Source organism: Euprymna scolopes, chromosome 39 (assembly GCF_053919585.1).
Source record: "Euprymna scolopes isolate OS-2025 chromosome 39, ASM5391958v1, whole genome shotgun sequence".
Taxonomy (NCBI): Eukaryota; Metazoa; Mollusca; class Cephalopoda; order Sepiida; family Sepiolidae; genus Euprymna; species Euprymna scolopes.
Genome location: NC_136520.1, coordinates 70013592 through 70028655, shown reverse-complemented (window position 1 = coordinate 70028655; position 15064 = coordinate 70013592). Strand labels below are relative to the sequence as shown.

The window sequence follows — 15064 nt, the reverse complement described above, 5'->3', positions numbered from 1 at the left end:
ACTGTGCTTTATTTGGAGTGAAATAACAATAAAAAAAAAATGTATCTTTCTCTTTCTCAATAGTTGAATATAATCTCCATATATAATAAAATGACTGCAGAAATTCCCCTCTGCGCCAAAGTATCGTAGGTTTGCAACAACAGATGCCGCATACAAATCCAATACATCTAGGCTAATGGCCACTATTTTATGTAGCTTTCGAACACCATTTTAAACACATTCAATCGTGATAATAAAATGTTACATTGCATCCTACGAGTAACACCAACACAATCACAACATCTTTAAAGGAAAGAGTCCCTATTTTTCTCTCTAAATATTTTATCCTACCACTTCTACCAGTTGTCATCGGAACAAATTATCCACGGATTCTGTGATTACACTGACCATAACTGGCTATTACATACATAGACCTAACATGATCTTTCCAATTTCCAATTCATAAATAATAAAGGCTCCCTTACCAAAGTATGTCCATTCTAATTGGCTGAGCTCTGAAAATTCTCATATTCTGGAATGCAATTCTTCGTTTCATAAACAGACGCTTACTAACATTAAAATATGATGTCACTAAAAGACGTATTAAGACATCTTCGTCAAAACAACAAATAAATTGAACAGCCCTTGCGATCGATTTTTTTTTATACCATTAAACACACTACGTATGCAGTGGTGATGTTTCAAACCAACGCATTTCATATATTTATATATTGAAGAGTTTTGCTCCCATATATTTGTATCTTTTACATTAAGATTTCTCCAGAAAAAAAACAAAATACAAAACATTTATAAATATACGGAAGTTCATTTGTATTTTATTTTTCCTTTTCCATGTGCTTTGACGACATTTATAGGTAACAAATACAGAAGTTTATTGAATGGAATAAAACAAACTTATTTATTGCCAACATATTTCTTTTATTAAAATTCTGTAATTTTTTTTTTTGAACAAATCTTTATAAAAAACACGATTATTTGGAAGCTAAACTATTCAATATATAAATATATATGAAATGCGTCGGTTTAAGGCATCACAAATCTACACAAGCACACAAAATATAACATAATGATGTGTAATTAACTCTGGAATAAATTGAAGAGGTTAGCGTCCAAATATTTACGTTTTTTAATTATTATGACGAAACAAAAAAATATGGAAGTTTATTGAATGGAATAAAACAAACTTATTTTTTGGCAACTATTTTATTTCCACAATATATTCTTTTAATAAAAATCTGTTATTTGTTTTTTTTTTCGAAACATCATAATAAAAAATGATTATTTGGAAGCTAAACTTTTCAATATATATATATATATATATATATATATATATATATATATATAAAAGCGAAAATGTATGTATGTGTGTTCGCTTTTTCTGTATGCCTACAAAAGGCTTTTTTCAGAGAAGCAGTCGGTCGGTTCACAGCTTTTTAAAACTTTTTATATCACATATAAATCGTAATATCTCACAGTTAACAACGAAGCTCACCTGTCTATTTAATTTGCTCGATTTCGGGAGGATAAATATTCAACATTTGTCGCTCGCTGCATGTGGGTTAGTCTTATTCCTATAACATCTTGGGAAAATAAAAATAAAAAAAAGTGTTCCGCAGTAAATGAATACTATCTTGCAGTCAAACTTGACCTCATTAACTCATTAAAACGGGCACCTCCCAAATGCAAGTAATTAAATAAATTCAAACATGTTTCCGTTAGCATCTCGCGATGGGGCAATGGTTAACATCGCATTTTTTTTTTTTTTCACACTTTAATTTACAACTTTGGCTCAACGGTTCGGGTTCGATCCTCATACTTACTTTTTTTTTTTAACCCCACCCCCACCCCCCGGAGTTTCCACACACACCTTCAAAGACTCGGGCAACGACGGGTACCCCTCGCTAGTATATATATAAAATGCATCGGTTTAAAACATTACAAATCTACACAAGCACACAAAATATAACTATAATGGCATGCAATTAACTCTGGACTAAATTGAAGAGGTTAACTGCCAAATATTTGCATTTTTAAATTATTATGGCGAAAAAAAAATTATGGAAGTTTATTGAACAAAATAAAACAAACTTATTTTTTGCTAACAATTTTATTTTCGCAACATATTTCCTTTATTAAATTTCCTGAACTGAATTGAAGAGGTTAGCTCTCAAATATTTGCATTTTTTTTTTTTTTTGTATTATTATTATGCTGAACCAAAAATTACGGAAGTTTATTGAATGTAATAAAACAAACTTATTTTTGCCAACTATTTTATTTGCACAACATATTTCTTTTGATAAAATTCCGTAATCTTTCTTTCTTTTTTTTTTTTTTTTCGGAATAAGTCATTATAAAAAACATGCAATTATTTGGAAGCTAAACTATTCAATGTATAAAATATATATGCAATGTGTTTGTTTAAAAAACAATGACTCTACACAAGCACACAAAAAATAATTATAATGACATGTAAAATACATATATATATTTATGCACACACTGTTTTTTCTAATTTGGCTTTTTTGTTTGCGAAAATCTGGCTATAGTTTTTAATTTGGCCTTTTTTGGCAATTTTTCTGAAAGATTTAGCTTCAAATATTTTGTAGAGTTTAACAACCCAATTACTAGGGCCTGTGCTGCCATCGTCAAAATGCTAATTGGCATGTTACTTCCCATGAGCAAAGTTTCTTTCCTCAAACTGCTCGTCTGTGGAACACATTACTGCAGGGCTGCTTCCTAACTGACTATAACATGGCCATTTTTAAGTCTAAACAATTTCCTGTTTTCATTTAGTTTTAGGCACAGATAGAGAATAAAGGTAATTGTTGCCAGTTGTTGTTGCTAGACAAGTTTCGAAGTCTATAAGTTTGTACATGCAATTAAAAATTTCGATGAGGGTCTGTCTGCTGCCAAGATTGTTGGAAGATGAATTTTATTTTAATTTAACTCTTACTCATAGGATTCCAAAATGTTTGATTCTTTATTTTGAAAAAACATCAGCAAGTGGTGACTCCTATGTAAAAATCAATTAAAAAAAAAAAAAAAATTTATGATACACCTGGAGGAGAACAAAGAAAACTGAAATGAAGAACATCCAGAATTATAGTGTCAGAAGGTCTAAGGTACAACTTTAACTCTTAAAATTCCTAACTATCTGCCTCTGATTTCTTATTTTAAAGTCTTGTAATATTCAACATTTCTGTTGATCCTTCGAAAAACGCCAGTTCTTCTTCGTTAAAATAGGGAAATAAAAAAATATTGGTTTTTCTTTGTTAGAATAGCAAAATTCGAAAAATCAAAATATGGAATTTCAACTGAAACCAATGGTATCAACTTAATTCTCATGTCACAATAATTAACATATGCAAAATTTATGAAAAACGATAAGGTAGAAAATGAATTATTAGTGAAAATAGTTTTCGAAAACAATTTTATCCTAAGATTGGAACTCTCCAGTGTCTTTTTCTCAAAACTCAATTTTTACTAATTATCTTAGAAAATGCAAGTTGATCATGAAAACTGGCCGAGTTAGTGTTTTAATGCAAGATGGCTTGTAAGTCGTAAATGTTCAACTTTGAAATTTGAAACTTTCCCATTATAAAATCTTGTCCTTTTTTTTTTTTTTTTTTGTTTTTTAACAAAGAGTCACCACTTATCAAGGCCTGGAGGCCACTTGAGGATAAGAGCTAATAGGTATACATTAGTCAATGGGATTTTAGCGTAGTAACTGTAAGTAGTGGGAATTTTGTAAATTGGATTAGTTAGGGGGAACAGTTCATCAAGAACTTGTTTACATTGGACTTGAAGGCAATCAAATTTTAGTCAGCTGGAAAGCAGGCAAATGGAAGAAAGTTCCACAGGCGTGCACTTTTAAGAAAGAAGCTTTGTTCATGGAATCTACGTGTAGGTTTAGGCACAGATAAAGAGTGAGAAATTATTGCTAGTGGTTTTGGCTAAACGAGTGTTTTTCGTGAAAGTTTTAGAACTTTTAGAATAATGGAGAGTAGACCCAACCTGACATAAAACCATAAAAAAAAAAAAATTTGTGTTGGTTGGTGCATTAACCCATCTACCTGCCAAGAAGAATTTCTCCTACCCTGACTGAGGGCAGACGAGACACTACACAAAGTTAACAAGCAGTTTTAAAGAATACCCTTTCCAGTTACATTTTGAAGTAGTATTAAAATGCTTGCATCTCTTATGAAACACACGCTACCCCCAAACGTGGAGCCCCTTTTGAGAACCAAACTCACCAGCATAATAATCATTTGCAAAACTCATTTTGTTAAGCCGTCCACAATAAATTACTTAAACCTCAAGTCTGTTTTTATTTCATTGATTTTTTTTTTTGTGTTTTTTTTTTGTTTGTTTTCAACTATTGTTGTTTACTTGCCCGACAGGTGTTGGATAAGCTTCGCGATGTGCTTAGCGCCCCCCAGTGGCAACAACTGCAAACACTCATGCAGGAGATTAAACGTCAGCATCAGATCGAGCTTGATCGAGTCAAATCACACTGTGAGGTAAGTGTCCTTCATACGTAGACCCCCACATGCCTCTGTTAAACAAGAGGAGGCAGGATATTTACAACCCCAGGATCTTAAGGGGGATGGATTTTACTACGGGATGCTAGCTGTCTTAGCATTTAGCAGGCTTTACTGGCTTTTAAAGATGGTAAGTACATGTGCTGATGATGACAATTTTAAAAATATTTTTCACTCAATTTTTGTGGTGCTTTTTTTTTTTAAACAATTATGCCAGTCAGGAGAAAGTGTCAATGCTTGTGTAGATTTGCAATGCTTTAAACACATTTCAGGTGAAAACATTATTACGTACTTACATGTCATGTCAAAATTAGTATAATTTTTTAAATTACGAAAAGTGATCCAGTATAAGATGTGCCAACTGTATTTAAAAAAAAAAAAGCATCATTCACAATTACATTTTGACATTTTGTGTTGAAAAATGGTAGACCCTTAATTTAAGTCGAGAAAGATGAGTCAGTTTATCATACAGAATTGGTTGCACATTTCTTTCACGTTAAAACATACAATAAAACTCAATAATACGTTTCTGAATTTTTGAGATGAGGATTAGTTATTCGTATCATTTGGATTCTTCGTACTACTGCTCTCATCTTGAATGTTATTTTCACAACGCTTTGGTTAATGTAACCTCCAACCTTCTTCAGGTGTATCTTGCCAAATTCGAGAATGTTTCTGTTAAACTCAGGAATTAGATCTGGACAGAATTTCAAACAGAACCCTTTATTTATTCACAAAAGTAGCATGCTCTCGTTCTGTCAGCCATGGCTAGAAAGAAGTGCTAAGTAATTTGCAAGTGTATTTTTGTTCTCCCACACTAAGAATTGAATCTTCAGGAGAATATCAATTTTACAATTGATTTTCCAAGAACTAACTAGTACAAGTACGCCTCGGGTCCTGAGTTTATATCAACCGAAATATTGTGCAAATGACACTGGAGTAGACTGAAGAAACCAAATAATATGAAAACTCAATAATTCGATAAAATCTATTTTTACTTGTAATTATTTTTTTATGGGATCATTTTTCATAATTTTTGGAATTTATACTAATTTCGATATAACACGTATGCATGTAATAATGTTTTCACCTGAAATGTGTTTGGTTTAAAAGATCACTAATCTATACAAGCACCAAAATGTCTAACTATTTTTTTAGATTGGGTTAGGGTTCACCAATAATTGTAAATTCTAAGAATCTATGTATTCTGACTATAAGTAGTTTTGGTGTCTTAAAAAAAAATTAATTGAAAATTGTACTTATTAATATTTACTGCGCGGGGGGGGGGGGTATTTTTAATTTAAGTTTATATAACAAACTGGGCCCCCATCTAAAAATTGAAACAGTCTATTAAAAAAAAAAAAGAGAGAACAACATTTTATATTTGATTATTTTATTACTATGAGATGCTAGTTATCTTTGTATTTAACAATCTTTACTGGCTCTTAAAGATGGTAAGTATACATTAATGCTTTTTTTTTTTTGTTCCAGGTTTTTGGGTGCATTTTTTTTTTTCACCTTCATACAGTCATGAAAAAAAAAAAATCCTATTTTTAATAGAAGTGTTTCTATATCATATGTGTCTCACCACTGAAATACTCCATCACCAAAACGAGGAGTTTCTTAATTGTTGGAAGAAAATATGTTAAGGTCTGCAGGCACCAGTAATTGCTGGAGATCTGATTTGGAAAATGGGGGTGACCACAGAGACAATTTGAATTACAATTTCTATAGTTTTGCCATTGTTGCGATTGATTTGTGACGCGGTGCATTGTCTTAATGAAAGAGCATTTTTTTCTTCTTCTTTTGTTACCATTTTTGGCAACTTCTTCTTTCAAACACTCTTGTAATGCATCAATATAATATTTGCGATTAATGGTTGTTATTTCTTCTTTTGTTACTATTTTTATAGTGATTTCTTTCATCAAGCGCATCCATAATGCTACATAACGATATTTGCAATTAATGGTTCTTCTTTTCTCAAAGTAATCAATGAATCAAAATACTTTGCACAATTAAAAATATGGAGGCCAAAACCTTGCCTGCTGATGTTTGTGTCTTTGGTCATTTGATGACTTTTGTCGACTCAGCTGACTGCCAATTTGACTCCGTAGTGTAGTATTGGATCCATGTCTCATATTCATGCAAAAGCCCCTTTTTTTGCACTTTGTTTTGGATATTTCCGTGCAAAGTGATATCAACTTGGAAGACAGCTTTCGCAATGTCAAATAGTAAATACACTGCTTTCTAATATATTCATATACTCCTTCGGCTGTCTTCTGTGACCAAAACAAGCTTTGCAGATGTTTTGGTGTTTTCCAGGAAAACTTGACGAATTTGAATGATCTGCACATTCAGCATTTGTATGACCATGTTTAAAGTCAGCATACCCCGGGGCAAAAGTCTGAATAACATTTATCAAACTATTTGCTTTGCTTGAACAGTATTTTTCCACATCAAAAAGCTATGCTTTATCAACACATGAAATTTAGATTTTGCCATTGTTTTGAAAATTTGAAAGAGCAACTTCACTTAAATAACTGTAATTTGTAAACTAATAATCTGATTGGGTTCAAAGAATAATCTATAAATATAAAAGCGAAAATGTATGTATGTGTGTTTGCTTTTTCTGTATGTCTACAAAAGGCTTTTTTCAGAGAAGCGGTCGGTCGGTTCACAACTTTTTATATCACATATAAATCGTAATATCTCAGAGTTAACAATGAAGCTCGCCTGTCTATTTAATTTGCTCGACTTTGGGAAGATAAATATTCAACATTTGTCGCTCGCCTCATGTGGGTTAGTCTTTTTCCTATAACATCTTGGGAAGCGTTCCCGCAGTAAATGAAATACTATCCCGCAGTTAAACTTGACCTCATTAAGTCGTTAAAACAGGCACCTGCCAAATCCAAGTAATTAAATAAATTCAAACGTGTTTCCGTTAGCATCTCGCGATGGAGCAATGGTTAACGTCGCACATTTTTTTTTTCACACTTTAATTTACAACGTTGCCTCAAGGGTTCGGGTTCGGGTTCGGGTTCGATCCTCATACTTGCCTACCAAAACATTTTTTTTTTTTTTTTTTTAACTCCCCCATCCCCGGAGTTTCCACACACACCTCCAAACACCCGGGAAACGCCGGGTACCCTTCGCTAGTTCTCAATAAAATTCAACTGTAATTTTTAATAGTATTTTTTTATTTTTCACAGAGGGGTTACCACATATCAAGGCATGGAAGCCACTTGAGGATAAGTTTAGGATTAATGTGTGTGTTGTAGTTATTAGGATAGTGGTAATCGTTTGTGATGGAAATTTGGCATAATAAGATTATTTGCGAGAACAGTTCAATAAGAACTTGTTTACATTGGACTTGAAGACAACCATATTGTAAGCTGGAAAGCAGATAAGCGGAACAGAGTTCCACAGACAAGCAGTTCTAGGAAAGAAGCTTTGTTGGTTGGATTCATGTTTAGGGTTAGGCATAGATAAAGTGTGGGGGAAATTATTGATCGTGTTTTCGGCTAGACAAGTGTTTCTCATGAAAGATTGGCAAGGGAGGACTATAAATTGGAGCTCAGTTGAACACTTGCTATGAAACTAATGATAGAGCAGAGATAGGCTTGCAACATCTCTGTGGGAAAGAGGTTGCAGAGAAGAGAAAAGTGCATCGCCTACTAGATTACGAAGTCACTTTTGAACTCTGTCGAGGCAGGCTAGGGATTCTAGCAGCTTCTGCCCAGATGTGACAACAGTACTCCATCCTTGGATGTACTTAGCTCTTATACAGTTAGACAAGTGCATCAGCAGTGAGATATCTACTGGAGCATCCCAGAAGGATCCGATTTGTCTAATCATGGAGCGTCCTCAAGGTGAGAGCTGTTCATTTCAATCGGGGTCAGATGTGGGTCAGAATGTTGATGATGGAAAGTAAGAAGCTTGGTTTTAGATGCATTAAAATTAACCAGTCACCTTTTTCCCCATTGTACCACATGTTCAAGATTAGAGGAGAGAGAATAAGGGAGATCTTGACCATTTTTGACCTTTGAAGTGTTGACGTAAATGGTAGTTTTGTCTGCGTAAATGTCTACGGATGATCTAAGAATATGATTTGGAAGATCGTTGATGAAGATCAGAAAGAGAGTTGGGCCCAAAATCCAAATGTAATTTATGATATAAATACAGAATCTCGGCTGAAATTGATGGGTTAGAATCCTCTTTCAGAATTAAATTTTTCATGGAGCAATGAGAGTGAAGCGTTAGCAGCTAAAAATATTTCTGATAATTAACTGGAAGTCTTGCTTCCATTAAAAAACAAATGTTTCATCTCTGTTATAGGAATGGCCGTGTGTTCAATAGATTTGATGATTTATGATTTGCATTTGATTTTGATAATTGTTGTAACTCGAATATGCATTGTTGCAACTCAAGTTGGCATGATAGAAAATAATCAATACAAAAAAAAAAAAAATGTTAAAATATTAACCAAAAAGTGAACAGAGTAGTTTAGTAATTGCTTCGTTGAACCAGCAAGTTCCATGGTGCCTTAGTTCTGCTTGAAATGTTAGATCTCTAGACCTGTTATAGGGATGGCCTTGAGTTATTATTAAAATTTAAAGGAAAATGTTGAACACAAATATAGTTTCCACTAAATTGCATTGCTTTCGATGAATATCTAAAAATGAAAAAAAAAAAAAAAAATATGCCTTCTTTAGGGATCAACTAACCCAGGTTTTATTAAGGGTGCTTAATTTTTCTGTCATTTTATTCAGCTGTTCAAACAGGGAAATAACTCTGATTATTTTATCAAGGAGTTACTTCCCTTATGCTGACTCATCCCTCAAGGAATCTATATAAAGGAGAGTTGTGTGTGTGTGTTTTGAGCTAGAGAGCTATTGGCTGGATAGAGAGAAATTTGAATAGAAAAATTACTTTCGACTTATGTGGAAAGATCCTAACATGGTACAGCTTGGCCTTCGGGCCAGGATCAAAGTGTAATATTTGTTCCGACAGATACTGCAAGCAAAGACCATACGTGGGGGAAACCCCACATATAAGACCTTGGTCAATGTGATGATTGCAACGTCTTGTCAGACGAGTGCCACTCCCTCACATTTAAAATTCATAAGCCCAAATGCCTGAGGGAGTATCTATACAAATATGATGTTACAGAGTCTTAGCTTTGTACGACAGCTAAGTCTCTCTCTCTCTCGGTTCAAAATGTTGAGATCCAGCAACAAGCAAGAGCAAGATAGCCAGCAACAAATTAAACTGCAGACCAGCTTAATGCGGGTACTGGTTTTCCGCTTTATGGTTTTCTAAATCAGAGATTTGCTTCTCCTAGAAAGGTTGCCTTCACCACGGCTTACGGGAGCCCTCTCCACCCCAATACACATATACACACACACAAATATACACGGTGCTAGTTGGCTGTTGACCCAGAAAAGAGTTCATTCTTCTTTCCTTGGTCAATGTAGAGGCAACCCTTCATACCAATTGTCACTATCCAGCTCCCCTACTCCCTGGGAAGTTGGTCCCCATTTCCCCTTCACTCCTCACATTAAAAATCGGCCTTGTGCCTAATTTGCTCGGTGGGGGAGCAAATAAATACCTGCACTTCAATTTCTTGTTCTCTGTCAGTGGAGGAGAAGTCCTTCACGACTGAGACAATTTTTATTTTTGTTCCTTTTCGCCACGTTAAAAAACGAGCCTGGTGTCTAACTCTGTCCGGTGGGGAGGCATTGTAAATAGGAACATATGATTAAAATGATTCTACGATTTTGATGTTTGATTTGTATCAAAAGTTAGAAAATAATTAGGTTCATGAAAAGTTCATATAAAAATCTAATCGATATTAGTTTTCAGTTTCTTTCAACAGTGTAAAGTTGTATGGGGCGTTTGGCAAATCAACCATCATTTTGCATGTTGACATGCGTTACACAAGTTAAAGAAATTAACTTCCAAAGTAATCTATCTCTGGCCAGGTCTTTATTCATCCTTCTTTCTCTCAAGTCCATCCTTATTACTTCCTCCCATATTTTACTTGACTTTCCTCTATGAACTGAACCTGCTACCTTAACTGTTCGATGTCCAAGAACTGTTCTTTCAATGTGACCATGCCATCAAAGTCTTCTGTTCTGCACACATTTCGCTGTACTATATATACTATAATCTCCCTCTGAGGTCATCAGATCTACACATATCTTCAAGACTCACATTATATATCCATCATATAATTCTTGTATCATTTCTCTCCATGCAAGACGTCCTCAACCCTTACTGGCCAGGTTTCACTTCCATACATTATCACAATGCATACACATGCTTGATAGATTCTACCCTTGGTCGGCAATGGTAACGCTCTGCTGGTTAGTAATGACTGTTCTCTTAACATCCATTCCCAACTCTTGCAATTGCACTTGCACTTGCTCCATCCTGTGTGTCAATGATATCACCAAGTTAATAAAACATCTTCACAACTTTAGTAGCTTTGCCATCCAGATGTAAATAATGAATGTAAATAGTGGGGGGAAAAAAAACAAACATAAATGCAAGAACCCGTGGTGCAGTGGTTAGAGCATTTGAAAAAATTCACTTGTAAAAGTGACCTTCTTTTGAAGGTTCAATCCTTAGTGTGGGGTGACCAAAAATACATTTGCGAATTACTTTAGTCTCAGTTTCTTTAAATTTTAAACATTTTCTGGAATTAAAATCATATCATGGATTTTAGTTAAAATTGTCGTAAGGAGTCTAGAGGTTTAAAGAGTCTAAGGTTTAAAAGCATTATATATATATATATATATATATATATATATATATATATATATATATACTAGCATTTCAGTCCGGCGTTGCCCGGGTGTTTGGATATGAATGTTGAGCAAAAAAAAAAAAAAAGTGGTAGTAGGAAAACAGGCTCAAACTCGTACCGCAAAGGAGGAAAAGAATGGGGTAAAACCTAACGTTCATGCTGTTACGACCACCGCAAAACTGGAAGCGACATTTTTTTAAATTAAGGCTACACAATCTAAAGGAGAGGATAACTTTAAAAAATATCGCCAAAAAAAAGTGACCCCCCCCCCCTGTAGAAAAGTGCCTAGTTGAAGGGGAAGATATTAATGTTTTTAGCCAATTTTTCGATATTTGTCGTATGAAAGGTCGAACTTTAAAACGATACTGATCTTGGTAAAATCCATTGCCTCTATTGAAAGTTCAAGGCAGACATGCAAACAGACATACATACATACATTTATATATTGGTAACTAAAAATTTTCAACCCAAACTGATGAAAAAGCTTGCCCTATCTCTGAATACCCTTTATGTAAAATTTCAAATATTTAGACCAGAAATTGTCTGTGTAATTTCGAAAAGACCGCAGAGGTCAATTTTTTTTAACTTTGACCCCTATTATGACCCCTTAAAATTTATTGTTTTGGGCTCAAATCAAGTTATTAAGTTAGATCCATGTCCAAGAAATCTATATCTAAAATTTCAAGTGCGTAGACCCAAAATTGTTGGAGGAGTTTGGTAGAGTTCTCAAAGGTCAGATCGTTGAACTTTGACCCCTTAATCGCCAAATTTCTGGCCAAAAACCATCACATAGATTTTCCCAACTCTCAGTACCCTGTATATCAAATTTCGAGTTTGTAGACTAAAAATTGACAGAGTTATTGCATAGGGAAATGTACACACACACACACACACACACACACACACTTTCACTTTTATATATATATATATATATATATATATATATATATATATATATATATATATATATATATATATATAAAATCTTTGTAACAATATATAACAGAACATTTGGTCAAATTTGATTGCCATTTTGTTCTGATTTAGCTTATTTAGATAGAGCTGGCACGGTTTTGAGCATTCTTTTTTCAATTTTACATGCATAATACTTAGTGGATTTTAAATCAAAATGATTCCTCATTTAATGATATACATGAAAAACAACATAAAATCATTTTTAATGCCCATAAAGAATTTTTTTCTAACAGTTTGCTTTGGCTGCGACCGTTAACATTTACCCCAAAATGAAAAAACGAAATTTCTTTCTTTAAATTATTTAACCAAAAATCAAAATAGCTGACTTGTTTACAAATGAACTAAAATACATTTTGATGGATTCAATTTCATAGTTAATTTTTTTTTTAAATATTTGTTTTATTTTCTACTATTGCATTTTTAATTTCAATAAATAATTGATTAATAATCAAGAAAAGCAGTTGATCATAGTCAAAGGCAACCCAAAGGCTCCCTTTTTCATTAGCTACTACTCCTTGAGATAGGAGAAAGCACCACGTTTTTCTCTGACTTGCTTGACTTAGCCTTGATTCACACCATGTTTAGTAAGGAGGCATCTGGTACAACATTTTTTTAGTCTTTCATTTTTTAATGGAGCGCATATGCGCGCGTGTAAGAAAATCAGCAGCAGCTGAAGGATAGCTGGCTAGCAAAAATATTAGCAGCAGCAACCGTTAAAGCACATATGCAAATTAGCAAGCGTGCACGTGCTTGTATACCAAAAAAAGAGGAGAAAAGTACACCACATTGTCGAGGAGAGAATCAAGTTACTTAACCGAGGATTGAACCCTCACATCCCAGCTCATTAGCAAACAGTATAACCATTATACAAAATGGACTGATTAATACATAGCAAAAAACAAAAAAATAAATAAAATTATGAAAATTATGTTCCTATTGACTTGCCTCCCCGCGAGGGCAGAGTTAGACACAAGGTCGGTTTTTAATGTGGAGAAAATCCAGCTCCCCAAAAGGGGCGCTCTGGATAGGAATAAAAATAAAAATTGTCTCAGTAATGAAGATCTATCCTCCACTGACTGAGGACAAAAAAATGTGAAGTACAGTATCAGAACAGATACTACACTGTGATCTTGTTTATATATTTTATTGAGAAAGAAAAAATTGAACATAAAAAACATACAAAAAATTCAATTCAACAAAATTAGGCACAAGGCCCTACAAGAAATTGGGAGGGGGAGGGTACAGGGTCTTTTTGACTATGTAACAGATGAGACTTTGAAGTCTTACTCTTGACTGGCAACATTTACCAAAATACCTCAATCACTCTGTGGATCCTAATCTAACTAATAACCCCAGCGTTCAATGTAAAATTTGACTATGTACAATTTGTATATTCATTTCTGTGTGTTGTGTGTGCATTTTTTTTTTTTTTTTTTTTTTGTGTGTGTATGTGTGAGAAAATAAAGTTCGATTTCATTAGAAAGAGTTCTTGAATTAATTGGCATAAAATGTTCGTGGAGTGGGAAAAAACTAATGAAAATGTTCATTTCAAAAAAAAAAAAAAAAAAAAAAAAAAAAACTACTAATGTGTTGTTAGTAAGACCCCCCTGTACTATTCTATGTGGCTAGATCCCCCACTGTTTTCCGGGGAACCGAAAACAAGCAGAGCATCCCTAATGGGGTTTGGGGAAGTGGCCTTAATGGAGGTGGGAGAAAATAAAGCAACGGATGGAGGGGGTAGGAAGGTGACCTCTGAGTAGGGGGATGACCGGGGGCATCAGAAAATAAAGATGAGGAGCAGGGGGGTTGGGCAGACTCAGAGGTTCTCTAATACCAAAAAATAAAATCAGGAACAGGATCTCATTTGTACCACCAGTCAAGAGTTACTTTACTGAACTTATAATGCTAACCTAGGTGGGATGGGTTCCGTAGGACCCAGCACCGCCCATGCCATGCCTAAGGAGGGAACACGTATTGAAACTTGGCTCCTCGACGGATGCACAAACTAGTGCTGTGCACCCACCTCTTGTCAAATTCCACTCTAGGCAACCTCTTCCAATCGCATCTGATCTTTACTTTAAGCAAATGTTTAAAGTAAACGATCAGATCCCGATCAGGAACAGATGTCCCTTCGTGGACCAACTTGAGGCGCGCGATCCAAATGGTCATGCGCGCTACTGCTAGGATCGCCAGGAAAACCAAACTTTCCTCCCTGGGGAACGGCGGCTCCATGTTGTACACAAAAGTTCCTACGTCGAGATCGAGCAGACACTCGGCATCGATGCGAGCTGTTACCCCCTCGACATACTTTAATAGGGGCTGTATCCGGCTGCAACTAAAAAACGCGTGCTCGATTGTTTCGGGCTCGCGTTCGTCACAGCACGGACAGAAGCGACTGGTATGTTCTTTATACCGGAAAAGTACGTCGAAGAGGGGCAGCGCATTTCGGACCAGTCGCCAAGTCAGGGAGAATTCTGAGTTATTCAGAACCTCCCGTCCCGGCGCCCAACGCCATTGAGAACGGACAACCTCCATCGACCATCCCATCCGCCTACAAAGTGGATCCTTTGCGGTCCCCTCCACTAAATCCCGATACAGTTTCTTCCTTGGCTGATCGAGGACATTGGTCCCCGGCAAAGCTCTAAGAGCGGTTCGGCATTCGGAGAAGAACTTGGACTCCCCCTTCGGTCTACGACGACCTTCTACCGAAGGGTTGGGTTTGAGATTGGGAAACGAGTT

General features: G+C 35.0%; 2 protein-coding genes across 2 annotated transcripts in view; one reads left to right on the top strand and one right to left on the bottom strand.

Moving 5' to 3' along the window:
- The window catches only part of LOC145263843 (uncharacterized), a 649003-nt gene that overhangs the window by 250466 nt on the left and 383473 nt on the right, over positions 1–15064 (top strand). The window contains exon 14 of the mRNA XM_080120917.1: positions 4402–4521. Coding sequence (XP_079977043.1) covers positions 4402–4521 — 120 coding nt within the window. The remainder of the gene's footprint in view (positions 1–4401; positions 4522–15064) is intronic.
- The window catches only part of LOC145263845 (uncharacterized), a 624663-nt gene that overhangs the window by 370767 nt on the left and 238832 nt on the right, over positions 1–15064 (bottom strand). The gene's annotated exons all lie outside the window — the stretch shown is intronic.